The sequence below is a fragment of the Cetorhinus maximus genome, chromosome 23 (genome assembly GCF_964194155.1).
Source record: "Cetorhinus maximus chromosome 23, sCetMax3.hap1.1, whole genome shotgun sequence".
Classification (NCBI taxonomy): domain Eukaryota; kingdom Metazoa; phylum Chordata; class Chondrichthyes; order Lamniformes; family Cetorhinidae; genus Cetorhinus; species Cetorhinus maximus.
The window spans coordinates 63,728,834-63,748,689 of NC_135901.1; the positions used below are offsets into that span (position 1 = coordinate 63,728,834).

General features: G+C 40.4%; 1 protein-coding gene, 1 pseudogene and 1 gene segment (V, D, J or C); 1 reads left to right on the top strand and 2 right to left on the bottom strand.

Moving 5' to 3' along the window:
• LOC144697683 (uncharacterized) overlaps positions 1-19,856 on the top strand; it is a 672,764-nt gene that overhangs the window by 81,644 nt on the left and 571,264 nt on the right. The gene's annotated exons all lie outside the window — the stretch shown is intronic.
• On the bottom strand, positions 5,102-18,898 carry LOC144697659 (Ig heavy chain C region-like). The segment is given in 7 exon segments: positions 5,102-5,576; positions 6,071-6,376; positions 9,993-10,304; positions 11,233-11,532; positions 17,076-17,166; positions 18,277-18,645; positions 18,771-18,898. Coding segments are annotated over 5 exon segments (1,329 nt in total).
• Positions 18,293-19,856, bottom strand: part of LOC144698083 (igW heavy chain V region W26 pseudogene) — a 55,937-nt pseudogene continuing 54,373 nt past the window's right edge.

The following is a 19,856-nucleotide window of genomic DNA, read 5'->3' on the forward strand; positions in this document are numbered from 1 at the left end:
TACAACCATTATCATCTCGCACATTTCATACAGGGAAACGGAAATACTGTTACAGGTTCGGTTACAGATTCGGGATCACCAAGAGAACATATTTTAAATTGGAATACAGAGATCTTAATGAACAGCTGAGGAAAAGCTACTGGGTCCGAAATTCAACCGATCACTTGATCTGTAAAAGAGGGAGAAAATAATGAAGCAGATGTTTATGATCTGGTGCATTTATGTTATAGTTTTTAATTGTTGAAACATTTAGAAAGTTTTCAAACCGCTTCTGTCAGATTGTAGTGTTAGTGGATTGAATCTTCTCACCTTCACCAGAGTGACGGCAGTGCTGTAGAAAATGCTCAGGAAGAACAAGACAATGAATGTGGAAGCGGTTGTCCAGATGTTCCCGTTATCGTCCTCATTTTCTTCAATCCACATACGGTCTGTGGAATCTGCAGGGATAGAACCGAGAAATTTTAATTACATTCTTATTAATCGAGGGTGTCTTGCTGTTTTTTTATATATATATTAATTGTATTGTATCTTCCTCAAGCAATTGGTTTGTTCTCTAATTCAATTTTCAATACATATCTATTAATGAATTAGTGACTCTCAGCAATCTCTGTGTGTTACTAACTCCACAGCTGTTCTCACTTTACATTCCTCATCCTTTCCCTATTGGAAAACGTGTTCTTTTCCCCTTCGACACCAGTTTATTTTGGAACAAATTTCGTACTGACCTATCTTTTGCATATATTATGATGGAAATTGCAGGAGGTTTACCAATTGATAACAATTATTTTAATGATAGGTACTGATAGCTACTAATTCCGAGACTCTGAACTCTGTAAGATATCTTTTGTGAATTTTCATCTTATTTGTTTATTTGTGATGGGAATGTTTGGCATATAATTAACTTAAATCAATTTACAATTAAGAACATTGCTTCAGTGTGTTTCCTGGGTCTTTATGTGCTCCCAGAAATTTTTGGAAGATGTGTCCGTTAACAAAATATATTTGTATTATTCTTTCGTCTGTAGCTTGGCATTTGCCTTTGTTTTTTAATATTTGCATATGTGTGCAGGAGTATCTCTTGCTCTGCCTTTAACTGTGTTTATGTGCCATGTAATATGAGGGTTGATGTGTGTGTTCATGTGGCATGAGTGTTGATATGCTTATTTATGTGTGGCGCTCCTGTGTGTGTATGTTTGTTCATTTGTAAATGTGTGTGTATCAGTGTGTTAATGTGACTTTATGCGTTAATCTTTATGTTCACTTATTAATGTCTGTGTTAAAGAGTTTGTTTATTTCCATGCCTGTTAATATATCTGATATTGTGCCTTTTTATATTCTATGTTGGCTATGTTAATAATGGTGACCCCATGAGCGTGTGAGTATGTTAAGGTGTGCGTTTATGTATGCGTTGATGGATATTTATAACGATGTGTTTATGTATGTTTACGTGTCCAGGTGTACTAAAGCGTGTGTTTATGTTTTTTTTTATGAGTGCGTGAATATATTCAGTTGTTTCTTGTTCTGTGTTTCTGAAAATGTTAGGTCTGATCATCTGTGTGTCTGTGTGCCCGTGTGTCAATGTTTTAATGTGTTTGTAGAAATGCCTATGTAAGTGTATTATTGTGTGTGATAGTGTGTCTTTAGATCTATATTGTTGTGTTCATTGAAGCATAGTAATGAACATGTTCATGTGTATGTTTACATGTCCTGTATGAGTCTGCAAACGGGGTTGTGTACATCTGTATTTGTGTCTGTTGTGTGTGTATATATGCATATGTGTTTGTGTGCGTACACATGTTTGTAAGTGTGTGACTGTGAGGGCATGTGTGTGAGAGAGTATCTGCGTTTTTAGGTGTTTGCGTGTGTGTGTGTGTGTGTGTGTGTGTGTGTGTGTGCGTGTCTGTGTGCATGTGTGTGTGTGTGGTGTTTGTGTGTGCACCTGTGTATGTATGTGTGTTTGACTGTTTGCTGAGTGTGTGTGTATATTTGTGAGTATGTGTTTGCATATGTGCATGTTTGTGGTGTTTTACTGTGAGTGTGCATGACTGCATGTTTTCTGTGTATATATGTGCTCTTGTGAGTGTGTGTGTGGGTTTGTTTGTGTGTATGCCTGTGTGTTTGCCTGTGTATGTTTATTAGTGTGTGGGTCAGTGTTTGCATGTGCATTTGTGTGTGCTTGTGTGTGTGGCTCTGTGCATAAGCATCTGTGTGTATGTATGCTGGTGCTTGTGTACGTATGTGTATGTGTGTGTGTGTCTGTCTGTGTGTGTGTGTGTGTGTGTGTGTGTGTGTGTGTGTATGCGTGTGTGTGTTTGTGTATGTGTGTCTCTTTTTCCTTGTGTGTGTATGAACCTGTGTGTGTGTGGAAATGTGTGTAAGTATATGCGTGTGTGCGTCTGTGTGTGTGTGTGTGTTTCTGTGTGCCTGTGTATGTTTGTGTGTGTGTGTGTGATCTTCTGCCTGTGTGTGTGTTTGTGGGTGTATATTTATCAGCGTGTGGAGGTGTGTGTTTACACGTGTCTTTTGATTGTGTGACTTTTTTGTATATGTATGTGTGTGTGTGTGTGTGCGCTTGTGCGCAGGTGTGTGTGCTTGTGCGTGGGTGTGTGTATATGCTTGTGTGATTGTGTGTGCTTGTGTGTGTGCGAGTGTGTCTTTGTCTCTATGTATATATGTGTGTTTGTGTGTGTGTCTGTCTGCCTGCATGTGGATGCCTGTGTGTGCCTGTATGTGTGCTCGTTTATGCATGTGTTTGAGTGTCTGTAAGTGCGTGTGTGTACGCATATCTGTGTCAATGTCTGTGTGTGTGTGTGTGTGTATGTGAATGTGTGTGCTTGTTTATGTATGTTTGTGTGTGTGTGTGTGCCTCTCTGTCTGTCTGTGTGCTTTTGTCTGTCTGTGTGTATGTCAGTCTGTGTTTATGTGTTCGGGCATGTGTGCATGATCTAGTGGTGTGTGTGTGTGTGCTTGTTTATGTATGTTTGTGTGTGTTTGCGTTTGTGTGTGGATGTGTGTGCTTGTTTATGTATGCTTGTGTGTGTGTGTGTGTGTGTATGTGTGTGTTTGTTTATGTATGTTTGTGTGTGTGCGTGTGTGCGCCTCTGTGCCTGTCTGTTTGCTTTTGTCTGTCTGTGTGTATGTCAGTCTGTGTTTATGTGTTCAGGCATGTGTGCATGATCTAGCGGGTGTGCGTTTGTGTGTGTGTGTGTGTGTGCGTGTGTGTGTGCCTACCTTTGTGTACGTGTGTGTATGCAATTTTGTTTGTGTCCGCGTATGCGCTTGTTTGTGCTTGTGTCTGTATGTGTGCATATTTGTGTGTGCGTGAGAGAGAACTTGAGTCAGATTGTGTGTGTGCTTCTTTGCGTTTGTGTGTGCTTATAAGCTTGCGTCAGCATGTGGCTGCGTGTGTCTGTGTTTGTTTGTGTGTGTGTGTACCTTTATGTACCAGTGTGTGCATTATTTCTGTCAGTGTCTGCATGTGCGTGTGTTTGTCTCTGTGTCTCTCTGTGTGTGTTTGTCTCTGAGATGGAGAGAGACATCTTGTTTCAGAATGCATGAGTGTCTTTGTTGTGTGTGTGTGTGACCTTCTGCCAGGGTGTGTGTGAGTGTGTCTTTGAGAGATTGTGTGTGCGCGTGTGTGAGAGAGTCTGCGTGTGTGTGTGTGTGTGTGTGTGCGCGTGTGTTTGTGTTTGCGAGTGTGTGTGTGTGTGTATTTTTACGTACCAGTGTGTGTGCATTTTTTCTGTCAGTGTTTGTGTGTGCACGTGTTTGTGCCTGTGTGTGCGCTTGTCTGTGAGAGAGAGAGAGAGAGAGATAAATCTTGTGTTTGAATGCGTGTGTGCCTTTGTTGTGTGTGTGTGTGTGTGTGTGTGATCATGTGTCAGGGTGTGTGTGAGTCTGTCTTTGTCTGTGTGTGTGTATTTGTGTGTGTGTGTGTGAGCCTGTATGTGTGAGTGTATTTTTATGTACTAGTGTTTGTGTGCATTTTTTTCCTGTCAGTGTTTGTGTGTGCGTGTGTTTGTGCCTGTGTGCCTCTGTATGTGTTTGTCTGGGAGAGAGAGAGATCTTGAGTCAGAATGCATGTGTGCCTTTGTTGTGTGTGTGTGTGCGTGTGTGTGCGTGTGTGTGTTTGTTTGTGAGTCCGTGTGTGTGTGTGTTTGTGTGCGTGTGTGTTTATGAGCTTGTGTCAGTGTTGTGCTTTTTTTATTATTTTTCCACATATCTCTGAACATGAAAAACGTGGCCTGACCGTGAAGGTATGATCGATGGAGAACACTATTCTCTTTTCTGTGAATGAATGTGTTTTCTGTGGGGTTCAATGAGACATCAAGCGATAGAATGCAAGAATTAAACAGAAGTACCCAGAAACATTAGGAACATAACTGGAAAAATGGGAAGGATTGAATCAGCAGTTCAGTTTTGGATTATGAGAAATCATTGGCATCTTATGATTCACAAGAACAGGAGATTGAAAAGCGTTTCAAAGATATCATGTTGCACTATGTTTTCCATGATTGAAGATTACAATATGAGCGCAGGAATCTAGAAGCCGCCTTGTACCTGAACCCATATCATAGACAGCTGTTCACTTCTAAACCCTCTGCTCTGGGAGTTTAGTGAGTTAATGTTCCCCTCTTCACTCCCTCTCGTTGGCTAAACAATTTCCCCTCCGGTTGTCTCTGTTGGGGAGGTGCTGGTACATTGCGTTAACTAATGCCCTCCCCCCTTTCTATGTTGGTTAAGTGGAGTAACATTTAGCGTTCCCGTGTGACCCTCACTTCAGTTCCCAGTGGGTGCGATGCGGCAACTTCCAGCTGGTAGAACTTTGAATGGATGGACATTAAACAGGAACAACGGGATCTAAATGCTGCTGCTGTGTGTGCTGGTGGGAAATGGGACATTGTCAGAATTCACCTCAGCGAGGGGCAAGTTGGTGAAGTAACTTTGCAGAATTCTGTAATGGATGAGAATTATTCTGTCTCTAACCCAGGGTGTATCTGAGCTGGGTGCACTGATTGTACAAGACTCGGGTCTGAGACCTGTAAATTCCCGACATCAACTAAACAGGCCTAACATTAGCAAAACTAGAAAACACAATTAATTAAGTAGCTGTGTATTTAATTCACAATTGGAGGAAAATACTTTATTATTTCTACTAAAGTACGAAATGTAAGCGATAGATTCTCATTGACATGAATTAACGGTGTCCATCAGTGCAAGGGAAATGTTCACAAAACTCGGTTTACCGCTGGATTTATCAACCGTTCTGTTGATGATCTTCAAGGGAATCGCTTCATGTCCCACCACACAGGAGTAAGAAGCGCCGCTGGCCCACTCCTCCGCTGCAATGGATAACAGGCTGTACATGAAGAAGGAGTTATTGCCGTTCTCCGCCATCACCTCGGTGTTCTTGTAGTTCCCCGGATTCACCGGCTTGTCATTGATGGTCCACTTGACGAAGATCTCTCGGGGGGAGAAACCTCTCACTAAGCAGCTGAGGGAGATGAATCTCTGAGCGGAGACATCTTCAGCCGGGGGCAGGAGGACAGAGACGGATGGTTCCCGCGGATATTTAGCTGCAAAAAATTTACAATAAATGTCAAAAAAAAAACTGGAGAATTCCAGAGAAAATGACACCGGTGGTTAGATTGTGAGAGAAATGTGTTTTGTTTTGACTTTTCAAGATCTCCATTTTCCACTTTAGGGTCTGACCGGCTTTCTAGCTCGGAGCAGATGTGGATGCAATCATTTACACTGAGAATATGCGGGATTGGATTGGAAAGTTTCATCAGTAACAGGCCATTCGGCGGAACGGTTCTGTGCTGGTGTCTAAACTGTACACCAAGCTCCTCCCACCTTATATCATCAAACCCTGCAGTACAGTTTCTTGTTCATTCACCTACTTATGAATTTACTGCTGGAATGCTTCATGTACAGGCCTAGGGATTTTAGTTAGTGGAATTACCAATCAGACTAGCTCATTAATGCACTGTACACTAATTATTGGTTCTTAAACTTACACTGGGAATTTGCACACTGGCTCACTTATTCATTCATTCTCACCACTTACGTTCTTCCTTGTGGATGGAATTTCTTAAAGGAGTCGGCAGATCCTGATGGCTCACCACGCAGTAGAACTCAGCCCCACTCAGCCAGGCTTGTGTTGAGATGTTCAGGTTGCTGACCACGCTATTAGGATCCTTTCCCGGCTGGACAGCAATCTCTGATTTCAAAGGCTTCTGCTCTTGTGTCCAGGACACGAGGACTCCATAAGGGGCGTTACTCACGATGCAGGTTAAGGTCACTGTCGCCTCCAGTAAGACCTGTTCTATTGGCGGTGGCTGTAGAGTAATTACGGGATCGGTGCAGTCGGAAACTGTGAAGCAGAAATGAATGTCAACCAAAACATCATCTTCAGAATCAGAAACCCAGTTTTCAGCTTTCACTCTCACGACGGGAATATTTATTTGACCTGCCGCTGCCGTGTTAACGCCTTCATTATTTGAAGGTCAGTGATTTGCAATAATTCCGGGAGACTCCATAACATTCCATGGGAATTTCCAGCCAGAACCACTGGGACTGGATAAACCAAATGCCGGTCCAACAATGCGAATAAATTCAGGTACAATCGTTTGAAAGACAGATTATCACTCGTCCCGAAATGAAGGAATCAGTGAATGATAGAATGCTCACAGCACAGGAGGAGACCATACAGCTCTCTATGTCTCTCTGTAAGAATAATGTGCGCCTTAACCCATTTATCCTCCCCGTTCTGTCACGTGCGATAACATTTAAAAAAAAAAGTTAATCTCTTTTTTTGAAATGTCAATTGATTCCCAGCCTCAGAAATTCTTGGGGTAAATGAAAGTGATAATATTTCACAGTGTGAGGAAAATGTTGCCAAAATCGCCTTCCTCAGAATTTTTCTATCTCTAATTTGGAGGACTAAACTCTTTCTCCCCTTTTCCAATTTCATTAATTAACCGAAACACCGGAATTCGATCACTCATTAGACTCTTGTACTCAAAGGAATGCAGCCGAGACGATGCAAACTGATATCAGAGCTGCTCAATCTGAAAACAGCAGCAGAAATAAAGTGCACATCTTTGTCGGAATTGAAGTCGTGGGCAATTACCAGTAAAGGCCTGCAGACACCAATCCTACTCACAATATGAACAATCATTTTCGGATAAAACTAAAACCAATGACTCCTCACTCACTGTCCAACTTTTGAACAAAATGTCACCGTGTTTTGTGAGTTGATGGAATCCTGGACACCGGGAGATTCGGATTCAGAAAGAACATGGGTTCAATCCCCACTCCAGATGTTTGAACACAAGTGTAGCTTCTGATACCAGAAATGTAGTACTGATCGAGTACTGTACTGTGAGAGGTACCAACTTCAACATCAACTGTTAAGGCCCGGGACTGCCTGCTTTGTCAGTGTGACATCACATTTCCCCAAATTCTCCCAAGTTTTGCGTCGTCCACAAACCTTTAAACTGTCCCCTGCAAACCAAGATCTACATCATTTATATATATAAATATTTATCCACTTAGCTATTGTCCCTTTAATTCCATGATCTATAACTTTCCTCACAGGTCTGTTGTGTGTTGTATCGAATGCCTTTTGGAAGTCCATATAGACCACATCAACTGCCTTGCCCTCATTAACCATCTCTGTTACCTCTTGAAAAAACTCCAGCAAGTTAGTTGTACAGGATTTCCCTTTCATAAATCCATGATGACTTTTCCTAATCAATCTACATTATCCCATATGATATTAATTCCATCCGGAATAATTGTTTCCAGAAGTTCCCACACCACCGATGTTAAACTGACTCGTCTGTAATTGCAGGGCAGACTTTTATAAACTTTGTTGAACAATATTTGCCATTCTCCAGTCCTCCAGCACCTCCCCCAAATGCAGGGAACGCTGAAAAATTATTGTCAGGGTCTCTGCAATTTCCACTCTCACTTCCCTCAGTTCTATTGGACGCATCTCACCCGGTCCCGGTGCCTTATCAACTTTAAGTGCCGACAGCTGATGCAATGCCTCCTCCTTATCAATTTTAAACCCTTCTAGTGACTGAGTTTCCTCCTCTGTCACCATGGCCTGGGCAACATCTACCTCGTAGGTAAAGACAGCTGCAAAGTATTCATTTAACACCTCAGCCATGCCTCTTGCCTCTATGTTTAAATCTCCTTTTTGATCCCTAATCGGCCTATTCCTCCTTTTACAACCCTTTTACCATTCATATGCTTATAGAATACATTGGGATTTCCTTTTACGTTAGCTGTCAGTCTTTTTTCATAATCTCTCTTTGCTTCTCGTATTTGCTTTTACACATCCCTTCTGAACCTTCTGTATTCAGTTTGGTTCTCAAATGTATTTGCTTCCCGACACCTGCTGTAAGCAATTCTTTTCTTCCTTAATTTAATTTCTATCCCTATTGACATCCAGGGAGCTCTGGATTGGCTTCTCCAGACCTTCCCTTTTGAGGGAACATACTTTTACTGTGCCGAAACCATCTCCTCTTTGAAGTTAGCCCATTGTTCAGCTACTGTTTTTCCCACCAACCTTTGGTTCCAGTCTATCAGGCCCAGCCCCATTCTTGCCCCATTGAAGTCCGCTCTCTGCAAGTTGACTATTCTTACCCTGGATTGATCAATGTGATTTTCCACCGTCATCCTAAACCTTATGATACAATGATCACTGTCCCCTAAATGCCCCCCTCCTGTCAGTTTATTTACTTGGCCCACCTCATTCCCAAGAACGATGTCAGGCAGTGCCTCCTTTCTTCTTGCACTGGACACACACAGCTGTAGGAAATTCTCCAGAGTATAATCTAGGAATGCTGCTCCCTCACTGCCCCTTATGGTACCACTATCCCAGTATATATTCGGGTAATGAACCCCTCCCCCCTCCATTATAACTACTCGATGATGTTTGCACTTCTCTGTTATTTCCATGCTCCTCTCCATCTTCCCACTGGCTATTGCGGTCTATACATTACACCCAGCAATGTAATTGCACCCTTCTTATTCCTTTGCTCCAGCCAAATTGGCACTGTCCTTGAATCGCCTGACACATTTTTTTCTCCAGTATTGCAATATTCTCCTTAACCAAAAACGCCACGACCACCCCACCCCGTTTCTATGCCCTCTCCTGTCTTTTCTGAACATCTTGTAACCAGGAATATTTAACACCCAATTTTGCCCTTCCTTAAGCTTACCGTTATCTCCGTTATCGCCCTAACATCATAATCCCACAAGACAATCTACGACAGTAACTCCCAAATTTTATTAACTATACTCCGTGCATTCACATACATGCAGTGCAACACTGATTTAGGCTTCATTGCATGCTCCCTTCTCCTGACTCCATCTATTAACTGACTATACCCTCTTTTAGTGTTAGCTGCCTCTCCCAGAATTCCATGCACCCTGGTATTACTCTCTGACATTCACTCCTTGTTCCTACGCCCCTTCTGAGTTACTTTGAACCATCCCCAGCAGCAAAACCAAAAATGTTATTTAGTTCTAAAATCCAAATATTGCTGGAAATCTGGAAAAAAAAAATCTAAATGCTTAGCTAAAGTGTGTCTGTTTGCTGGACAACATGTGTCCCTCAACATACAGAATGAAATCAATTAATAAATAAATAAATCCAGTCAGCATCATGTCCCAGTTTATAGGAAACTGTTGTACAGCAAATCGCTGCTGAATATTCTACTTTACGACAATGAGCACATTTTCACGGTCATTCATTGGCTGTTAAGTGTTTTAGGACAATCTGATGCTGATAAAGACGCTGTGTAAATGATAGGATTACTTCAGTGTGTTTTTGTTTCCTTTGGAAGGAAACGCAAGCGGGCAAATTGGCAAATGGGAGACATTCTCTGAATTTTAATCATTCAAAAATAATTCTTGGCTTGGACAGAGATTGGCACCAAGAATGGCCTTGAAATTTCTTGGGTTGTGTCTCTTACCATCAGGTTTGGTGATGTTTCGGCTTTGAGTGACCCCTTTATGAGTGACCAGGCAGGTATAGAGCGTGTGACTGAACCAGTCACCAGCGGGGACTGTCAGCCGACTGGTCGCCGAGAAATTCCCGTTCACTTCAAAGCCGGGAGAGGTGACGAAGCCCGAGATCATGGCCTGTCCATTCTTCAGCCACTTCACGTTGATTGAATTTGGACTGAAATCAACGATTGAACAGACGATGGTTGCAAATCTGCTGCTTGTGATTTCGTCACTGGGGCTCACGGTGAGGAGAACAGTTGGATGATGCACCACAATATCTGCAAGAAAATTCATATTATTTGGAATTAATTTTGCTTCAAACCAAACTGTAAAACTATTTACATAAAATCCTCAGGACAGAACCAGGCCAGCCGGCCCCATAGTTCAATGCTGGAGTTTAGGATCCACAAGAACTTCCTCTCGCTCTACTTCATCTTGCAGTGTAAAAACCACCTCCTTTACAATCTCCCTCATGTATCTATTAAGATTCCCCTGAACAGGGTCTCAGTAACGTCTCACCTACAAGGAGTCCCACAGTCTGCTCATCCTTGGTGTACAGAAGATTCAGATTTGCCAATTGTTTTTTTTTAGCATTCTGTTGTAAACATGAGCTCTAATTCTTGTCTAAACTATCAAATTATTTCAGTAGTATGGGGACCTTTATTCGGTCACACCACAGATTTTTATTTTGTCGAGAATAGACCACCAGCCTATTCGCTGTTACTTGACAGGTGTAATCTATCAGCTCTGGCATTGTCCTTGTAAGTAGTTTAGCTGCTAGTGCAACGTCCCTGTAGCATTCTCCTTACGTGGAAACCAGAACTACATACAGTATACTCGGTGTGATATGGAGGGGATAACTGCACACAGTACACCTATTGTGATGTGGAGACCTTAATTATACACAGTACACTACATTGTGATGTGGAGAACAAAACTGTCCACAGTACAATAACTGTGATGCGGAGACCAGAGCTGTCCATGTCACACTAAGTGTGATGTGGAGGCCAGAACTCTACACAATCCACTAAGTGTGATGTGGTATCCACAATACACTAAGTGTGATATGGGCACCTGAACTATACACAATACTCTCACTCCATTCTAACCCATGTGATGCAGAATTTAAACATAACTCATTTGCTGACCACATTCACCCTTCACCCAGCCCCGGCACTGCCGCCCTTTGCATCCCACAACACGAACCTGGCATTTCCTTCAGCCAGACCGAGTCGCTCCGTCGAACCTCGCAGTAGATTTTGCTACTTCCAACCTCTGATTCGGTGATGGTTAACTGGCTGCTCAGGGTGTGAGTCCCCTTCTTGTTCAGCACTGATGGGAAAGTCTTCAATCCAGCTTTGATCGTCTCTTGGTCTTTCTTCCAGGAAACGCTCGTGATTTCGGGGGAGTAGTCCGCAGCCAAACAGCCGTAGGTCACGGAGCCGGCAGTGTTTGCTTGTTCACAGGAGGAGAGCAGAGCGTAGAGGGTGGGGTCAGACGGTGTCGCTGGGAATGAAGAGTCAATTGAACAAGTTAAACATATGTTTCGTGCTTATGAAATAGGCAACTTGTTCGAAGTTTAATATTGGTATAATTAATTTCCAAAATACTCTGATCATAAACTGCATTTAGGAGTTGATATGCCCGATGGGACACGCCCCCATGATGGCCAGTCTTGTACATAGGATGAGGCACAAGTCGGAAAAGGGAAATACTGCCCATGAGGCCACATAATAGAGAAATAAATAAGGCATATTGTAACCTGGGCTTCCTCCAGCCCTTGTTCCTCTGTTGAGAAAACATCAATCATTCCTCAAAAACTTTCACTTTAGATCCTTCCACATTATTTCCACTGAGCTCTCGCTTAAAGTATTTTACTATGAACCTCTTATCAGCAGCAAATGACTATTTTAATGCAGCAACATTTAGCTATCTCTGGGCCAGGATTGCCGACTATCTTCCATGAAGGACATCAGTGGGACAGTGGGGTTTTTACACTAACCTATTCTAGTTTCATGTTCAACATGTTGCTGTTTTCAGGGGATAAACTTGGATGATGCTTGGCAGCATTTGCTTTAAAGATTCTGTAACTCCGAACGGTGGACCGACTAGCTTCATTACTTACAGACAAACTTTTAGCACTTTTATAAAGCATGACCATGAGTTGTTCAATGAGACTATTTGATAGCATGGACGGTTGGCTTTCCGCCAATCACAATTCTGAATTAACTCTACAAAGTTGCCAATGCTCAATGTGTTTACAAATAATCCATTATTATCAGCTATCTTGGTTAGATAAACAGATAGATAGATACATAGAAAGATAGATAAATAGAGAGTTAAAGAGATCGGTCGATAGATAAATAGACAAACAGATAGATAGATAGATAGATCTATCGATCGATAGAGATAGAGAAAGAGAGAGAGAGACAGTCAGATAAACAGATGGATGGATAGATAGATAGAGAGAGAGATAGAGAAAGAGATAGAGAGTGATAGAAGATAGAGACAGACAGACAGACAGATGGACAAGGTAAGCAAGTAGGCAGATAGATAGACAGACAGACAGACAGACAGACAGACAGACAGACAGACAGACAGACAGACAGACAGACAGACAGACAGACAGACAGACAGACAGATAGATAGATAGATAGATAGATAGATAGATAGATAGATAGACCGATCAATATATTGATCTTTGCATCGATGGATGGAAAAATGGACGCATGAATAGATACATGTTCAGAAAAAGGCGTTTCATCTACACTGCACAATCAAATGTTCACAGTTCAAAGACTGTATTGATTAGATGCAAGAGAGAAGAACATTGAAGTTCCACATCAAATTCACAGCTCTAGTAAAGCCCTTAGAACAACAGTAAAACTGCTTCTATGATAGTTCATCAAATGTCCTTAGGGCAGTTGGAATCAGGTTGTGCATTGAGTTAAGTTAAATTCATATTTTTCCAGCTTTCATTCCCACAGTAGATTGCATTAGACAAGGAGTAAGGCACCATACTGTCTATTTAAGCTGCACAATTTATTTCCAGATTCTATCATATCGCAGAACGTAACGTTACAGTCACTTCATTTAACTGTCCTGAAATTGAACTTTAGATCAGGTCAATCTGATTCAAATGTTATCTGTTATTGAAAATGTTTAATCATCATTCCTTCATCAGAAACTTGGCTTTTTTTTTAGAATGAAATGTACTTTGAATTAACGATCTGCTACTTCATTGGAGGAATTGAGGCATTTAATTTTACATACCTCATTCGGAGAACTCACGCCCAATGAGTTTGATACTGGTTAAAGTTCCTTGAACATTGACAGTGCCAACACGCTCATGTCAGATACAGAACAGGTGAATTATACTAAAACTCTCTTTGCACAGTCCTGTGAAACGCTGTATTTCAGGAATAGTAATGGTGGGATGCATTCTAAAACGCCCTCTATTCCGCATTGTTAGTTAAAACTTACGCTTAGACTGGACCATCAACAAACCACCGGCTCTGATACAGCAAACACTGAACAGGAAAAATATCTTTCTACACTTCGCATTCCTTCTGCATTCCACAAACTGGGATACTGATCTTATTTCTGAGACACCTTCTCAAACTTAATAACAGACTTGCACCTTTCTCGGATATACAAACTTCTTAAATAAATGGTTCGAAATTAATTCCCTGAAATACAGGAGAATGAACCAGAAAGTTCACAAACAGCCAGAAGGCTCACGCTTCTCGCACAGTGATCACGCACATAGAAACAGAACAGACATAAACAATGCAAAAATCATTCTATTAAAGATAGATTTCTCCAGTATCCATTAGTCCGTTTGAATTGATTAAAACTTTTGTAAATTTATGACCACGTCACTTCTTTGAAATTAAGCTGATTCTAAATTGAAAAACTCCCTTTGACGGGCCTCAATTTCTCCCTGTCTGTGTACAGTTTTCACAACAGCCTTAGAGTTAGTTTGGCTGAAAACAGGAACATCAGAATAATTTACATTCAGGGTAATTTATGTCTATAACAGGGACATTGTAACAGAGCAATAATTTAACAAATCGGGAGATATTTACACTGAACTCCGAATATTCACTGACATAAATTTCAGAATTATGTGTAACCATTGAAACTGCTGAGGCAAAACACGAAGGAAATTAATTAAATTGTACAGCAACATCAAATGGAGCTGAAGGCAGCTGAGTAAGAAACATGTTGCTTTCCAAGTTAATTGAAAATAATTTTAAATAATTCTCCAACCATGAGTTTTAACTTTAATCCTGGACTCAGCACAGCACATTTGAGAGATTTTTTTGTAATGAATTTGCACTGATCTTAGATTTTATTTTCACATTGTTGATATTATACCCTATTATGCCAAATTAGTTAATAATTTTCTTCTTCTTCTGATTTGTCTCTTGTTAATAATAGGCTTAATTAAATTAAGGTGACACTTCTTAAACAAATAATTCCATACACATTCGGATAAATATATTATTTTACTTTTAATAAATTAAGATGATCAAAAATTTATAGGAATGTGCTCCTATACCTACACCCGTGTAAGTTTTTCATGTTTGTGACTATGTTGTCACGACCTAAAAGCTCTTCTGTTCTAAACGTGTATTTCACATGATAGGTTTATAAATGGGCAGCTAAAAAAAATTTTAAACACTATCCGGGTACTCATATCGGTAATAAAAATGGAGTGCATCATCCTCTAGTCACTAAAGTGGGACTTCGGAGTTTAAATATCATCCCACATTTCAACAGCAGTTTTATTTTTAATAACTAATGTAGCCCTGGCAGTTTGTCGCCATTTTCGGAGCCTCCCCTTGATAATAATACAGCCAAGCTTCGAAATACCATGCCCGTAATCCACACAATGCACGTAAATTTGTTTTAAATAGATAATGAAAATAAAATGCGGCGGATGCTGGGAATCTGATATAAAAACGGAAAATGCTGGCAAAACTCAGCACGTCTGGCAGCATCAGTGCAGAGAAAAACAGAGTTAACGTTTCGAATCCGTATGACTCTTCTTCAGATCTCTGCTTCTCCATGGACAGATGCTGCCAGTCCTGCTGAGTATTTTTTCAGCATTTTTTGTTTAAATATATAATGTTACTTATTGAAATTAAGATCCACAACCATCAATGCAGAACTGAGAGATAACAATTCGTCTGCATCACCTGAGACACTGAAAGTCAACGAGCAAAAAGAACAACGATTTTAATGAGAATTAAAGGTAGCGCCCATTTAATTCAACCCGTATATCACACAGCTTTGCAAGATTGGTTGTTGTTCTTCAATTCAGAAGTTACATTTATAATTAAGCCAACCTGCTTCAATTGCAATGTTTGTCCATTTCCAGCCTTATGCATTCTGAACTTTCTCTGAATTAAAATAAAATTACTGAGCAATTCATTAGCTGCAAACTGTTTAAGATTGGTTTAGTGATAATGGTCTACACCAAAATTGAAGGAGAAACGCTGTTTGGCTGCATAGCAAAGGTTCAACAACCCGGCAGATATATTAAATTAGCTAGCTGCAATTTACAAAACACATTTAATATTGATGATTAATTAGCAGCTTTCAACCTGCGTAAACCAGGGAGGAACCAATTAATTTAAAATCCCTCTTCGAACTAAACACTGCAGTGCGATCAGTGTGCATTATATTAAGAAAAAACAATGGAAATTGCTGGAACTTCTGCATTTGTCCGGCTGCCATTAATTGTGCTGCGTTCTGCAGCAGAGTTGTGGATAGCACAGATTATCTGCTAAATGTCTATCAATATTATTTTTTATTGCTGTTATATTGGGAAATATTGCCGCATTATAGCCGTTTGAGTTATATTCATTTAACTCCCCATCACAGTTCAAATTCGCTGCTTATGTACCTTAACATTGCATTATTACCTCAAGTATTAAATGGGAGTATCGGAAGCAAAATATTAATTGTTGAATCTGCAATTAGCACTGAAATATAACTGCATCAATATATCTATCAATATTGATTAAAAAGCCTGCCTGCTTTGTAACTATAACTGTCCTTCATAATGGTTTAAGCACAAAACCAACACACGGTAGATGCGATCGACATTATATGTTGTAGAATCACCAAATAGGTCCACGAGCTTTAACTGTTCAAAGTAACCCAGGCACATACTCTCCTCAGCACTTAACACCAAATCACAACACCGAGGGACTGAATCCAACAACTGCTTAATTACCTAAGCCCTTTCAGCAGAATCAGGTGCAACATTTCAAATAAACCTCAATACATCGCACCGAAATCGCCTTTCATTGAACAAGTCATTTATGAAATAAACAGCAATATGAAACAATGGCAGAAGAATTGTATTTCCATGGATCATTTTTAATGCATTGTGTTGATTTTCACGGTATATTTTAGAATATCTGGCGATATTACTGCATTTTAATATGTCATTTAAACCTGACCCAGGTAGGAAATGTGTTAACTCTGTTGTTCTTAGTTATGGTAGCATTTCACTTATTTAAGATGAACATTCGTCAACATTATATTGATATTTTTCAGCGCAGTTAACACAAATAAACATGACAAACATTTATTGTAAAACCCGTAGTTTAAAATGACATTTTTGACTTTGATAGCACTCGGTTTCCTGTCTACAATCTTATTTCCAACGCTTTTAAACACAATGCTTTCAGTCGATTAGAAAACTTGCAGAAATCAGATGTCACCGAGATTAAACATGGTAGAAACACAAAATTGTTTAACAAAACTCAGGTATTTAAAGTAAGCCAGGCACAAAGCCTCATCAGCAGATAAAAGGCAAATCACTCAAACAAGCCCTTAAAACTCCCATAGCTTTTTTTTTTGCCGAGAAGCAGAACAATTGTTCCGTCCCTTTGCAGCATAATTAAATGAAACATTGTCAACATAGAATCCACCAATACAAAGTTTCGGTTAACACATTAATGATAAAAATAAACAGAAATGTGAAACAATGAAGCAAATCCAACAGCACAGAATGAAGGCATGTTTCTTACCTGCAGTCACCGTCACCATGGTCCCTTGTCCCCAGTAGTCAAGATAGTCACAGTGTTACATTTGCTGGTCTGGGTCACACAATAACCAGTTCTGCACACAAGTGGAAAAATTCAATATTAATTTAAATGTTACAAACGGAGAGGCAAAGTAAAATCATGACCGACTTTATCAAAAAAGTAAAATTGTGAAATATTTTTTAACACTTTATAAATTACACTGTTTTATTTGTATTTCACAGAGTAACTGATGATCATGCATTGAAATCAACAACCAATGATTTAATAATTAACACTTTAGCACCTCTTGAAACCTGTCAGTTGGAGAGTTCCAGGCACAGACAGGGCTTTGATTAATATAGTTGTATTGTAAGAAAAAATGCATTGACCCAAATGCAATCAATTAGCCCCGATGAGGTTTTTGCATTAACAGTAACGGCTGTGCCCCCCAGTATCACTGTGAGACGCACCATGTCAGAAACTGTGGCGGACAGTTAAATGTGAAATACAGAGATTCAAATCCACAGTGGCCTGAGAAACCTGATTCTGAATACTGTAGCAATACATCATTGTGATATTTCAGTTAGAACTCTTCATTATGTTAATAAAGCTGATCGAAATAAGCCTTTAACATCTATGCCCCTATTTAGCAAGACAATCAAAATTAGTAAAAACGGAGACTTTTATACATTTTTCGTAATTCAGTGTTCCTTCAAACCCTTATTGTTGGTCATATTTATTTTCTTTGACTTTCCTGGTGTGATACTGATCGCAGATTTGATCAAAGTCCCTCTCCGGGGTATTTGTATGAGGAGTTCGCTATACACAGCACCGTGACCCACTGTAGTACCACAGTGACACGCACCAGCACAAATACTGCTCTCACTCACTGATTGTTCCTATAAGAAATAAAACCTTTCAGTCAGCAGAAGATTTGCAGATTTTGATTACATTTCATCGAAGAGTTTTACTCAGGAGCAGAACTTAAGGCTAAAATTATCCCCGTTCGCATAATAATTTGCCAATATTTCCATTTCGCTCCTGGTCGTCAGTTGTGCACATTCTAAGCGGTAACTATAGTCTTTAATATACAGAGTTAGTCAACATTTTGTTTTTATTCTTCGCCACTTTATTGCTTTGGAAAATGTAACTGTTCACTCTAGGTTCAATCACATCTCTTAACCTATTTTGAGCTAATACTGACCTATGATTCGCTGTAATTATTCCTCTGCGGTTTCTGTACGAGCTCTGGGCTTGTTCATGTCGCCGTGGTCTCTTGCACAGTAATACCTCGCGGTGTCTTCGGGTCTCAGATTTTTGATCTCAATGTAAGTTGTGGACGAGGTTCTTGATGGGATGATTCGACCTTCGACTCCAGGCGCGTAATACGTGGTTGACGAGGGTTTGTGGAAAGCAAGGAGCCACTCCAGCCCTTTCCCAGGAACTTGTTTAACCCAGAACACATAGTTGCTGTCCAGACTGAACCCGCTCACTGAACAGGACAGTTTGCGAGATTCTCCGGGCTTAGCGGTCTCTGAAGCCGGCTGGGTCAGCACGATGGCGGATTGGACATCTGTTAGCGAATGGAAAAAATATAATTACATTAAAAAACAATCAAATCAGTGAATGAAATAACAATGCGATATCAGAAAAGAAGCATCCTTCTGTTGTATCACTTATACAGTCAGGGATACTCACAGGTGGAGTAAGCCAAGAAGAAGCAAAGGCACAGCGCAAATCCCATCCTTCAGTCTCTGGGTATAACTGACTTAGGAGCGTGACTCTCCGTCGCAGCGACACCTGCGGATTGTGAACCAGGAGCTGAACCGTCCCGCTATTTATACAGGCTAGAGTCAAATAAGAGAGAGAGAGAGTCAGAGCTGGAGAATGGGAGTCACTCTCCTCCCCCAGTTAACAGCCTGACTCCTCCTCTCTTTTCCTGTCTGGGTCCAGCTGTGTAAACAATTATTAACCATTAATAATCCGTGTTCCACAAATGTATCTTTTTTGACTGTCTACTTATCCTTTGGAATGAGATACTATGTCTCCAAAGCAGGTTTCGTTTTAAATTGATTCAGGGCGAATCTTTGCATTCCCAATAAACACCTCACATGTGCTCAGTGTCCAATTCCACTCAGATGGACTTAAACACTCCCATGTAATTATTTCGAAGATCAGGAGAGATCTCCCCTGTGTCCAGGGCCAATATTTAACACTCAGGCAACATCCCAAAATCATATTATCTGGTGATTTATCGCAGTGCAGTGTATTGGATCTTGCTGTGCGCGCATTCACGGCCATGTTTCCTTGCACTACGTTGGTGATTATATATTTAGAAATAGAAAATCTTCATTGCCTGTAAAGAGCTTTAAGGTATCCTGTGGTTGTGAAATGCACTGTGGAACTGCAAGTCTTTCTTATTTCTATTGGCCCCTAACTGTGGGATCGAAGATGCAAATGTTACTGATATTTGTCCAGAGAGAGCGATGATATTTGTCCCAGGACATACAATGTTCCGGAGTAATATCACTTAATTTCAGATATGGTTCATCGTGAAATGTGCAGCTTCGCTTTAAAACAATCCTCCGTGAATCAAAGTTCCACTGGATCTCAGTTCACCTGTGCGAATATTGTTCTTTCATTTCACACTGAACTATTCTAAATGCGATAAATTGAGATTTACACCGAAGAGTCTTTGTGTAATGAGGCTGCACAGTCCAGCCGAACCCTATTTATTTGAGAATTAAATCACCGTGCCTACCTTTCTTATTGATGTGACATATG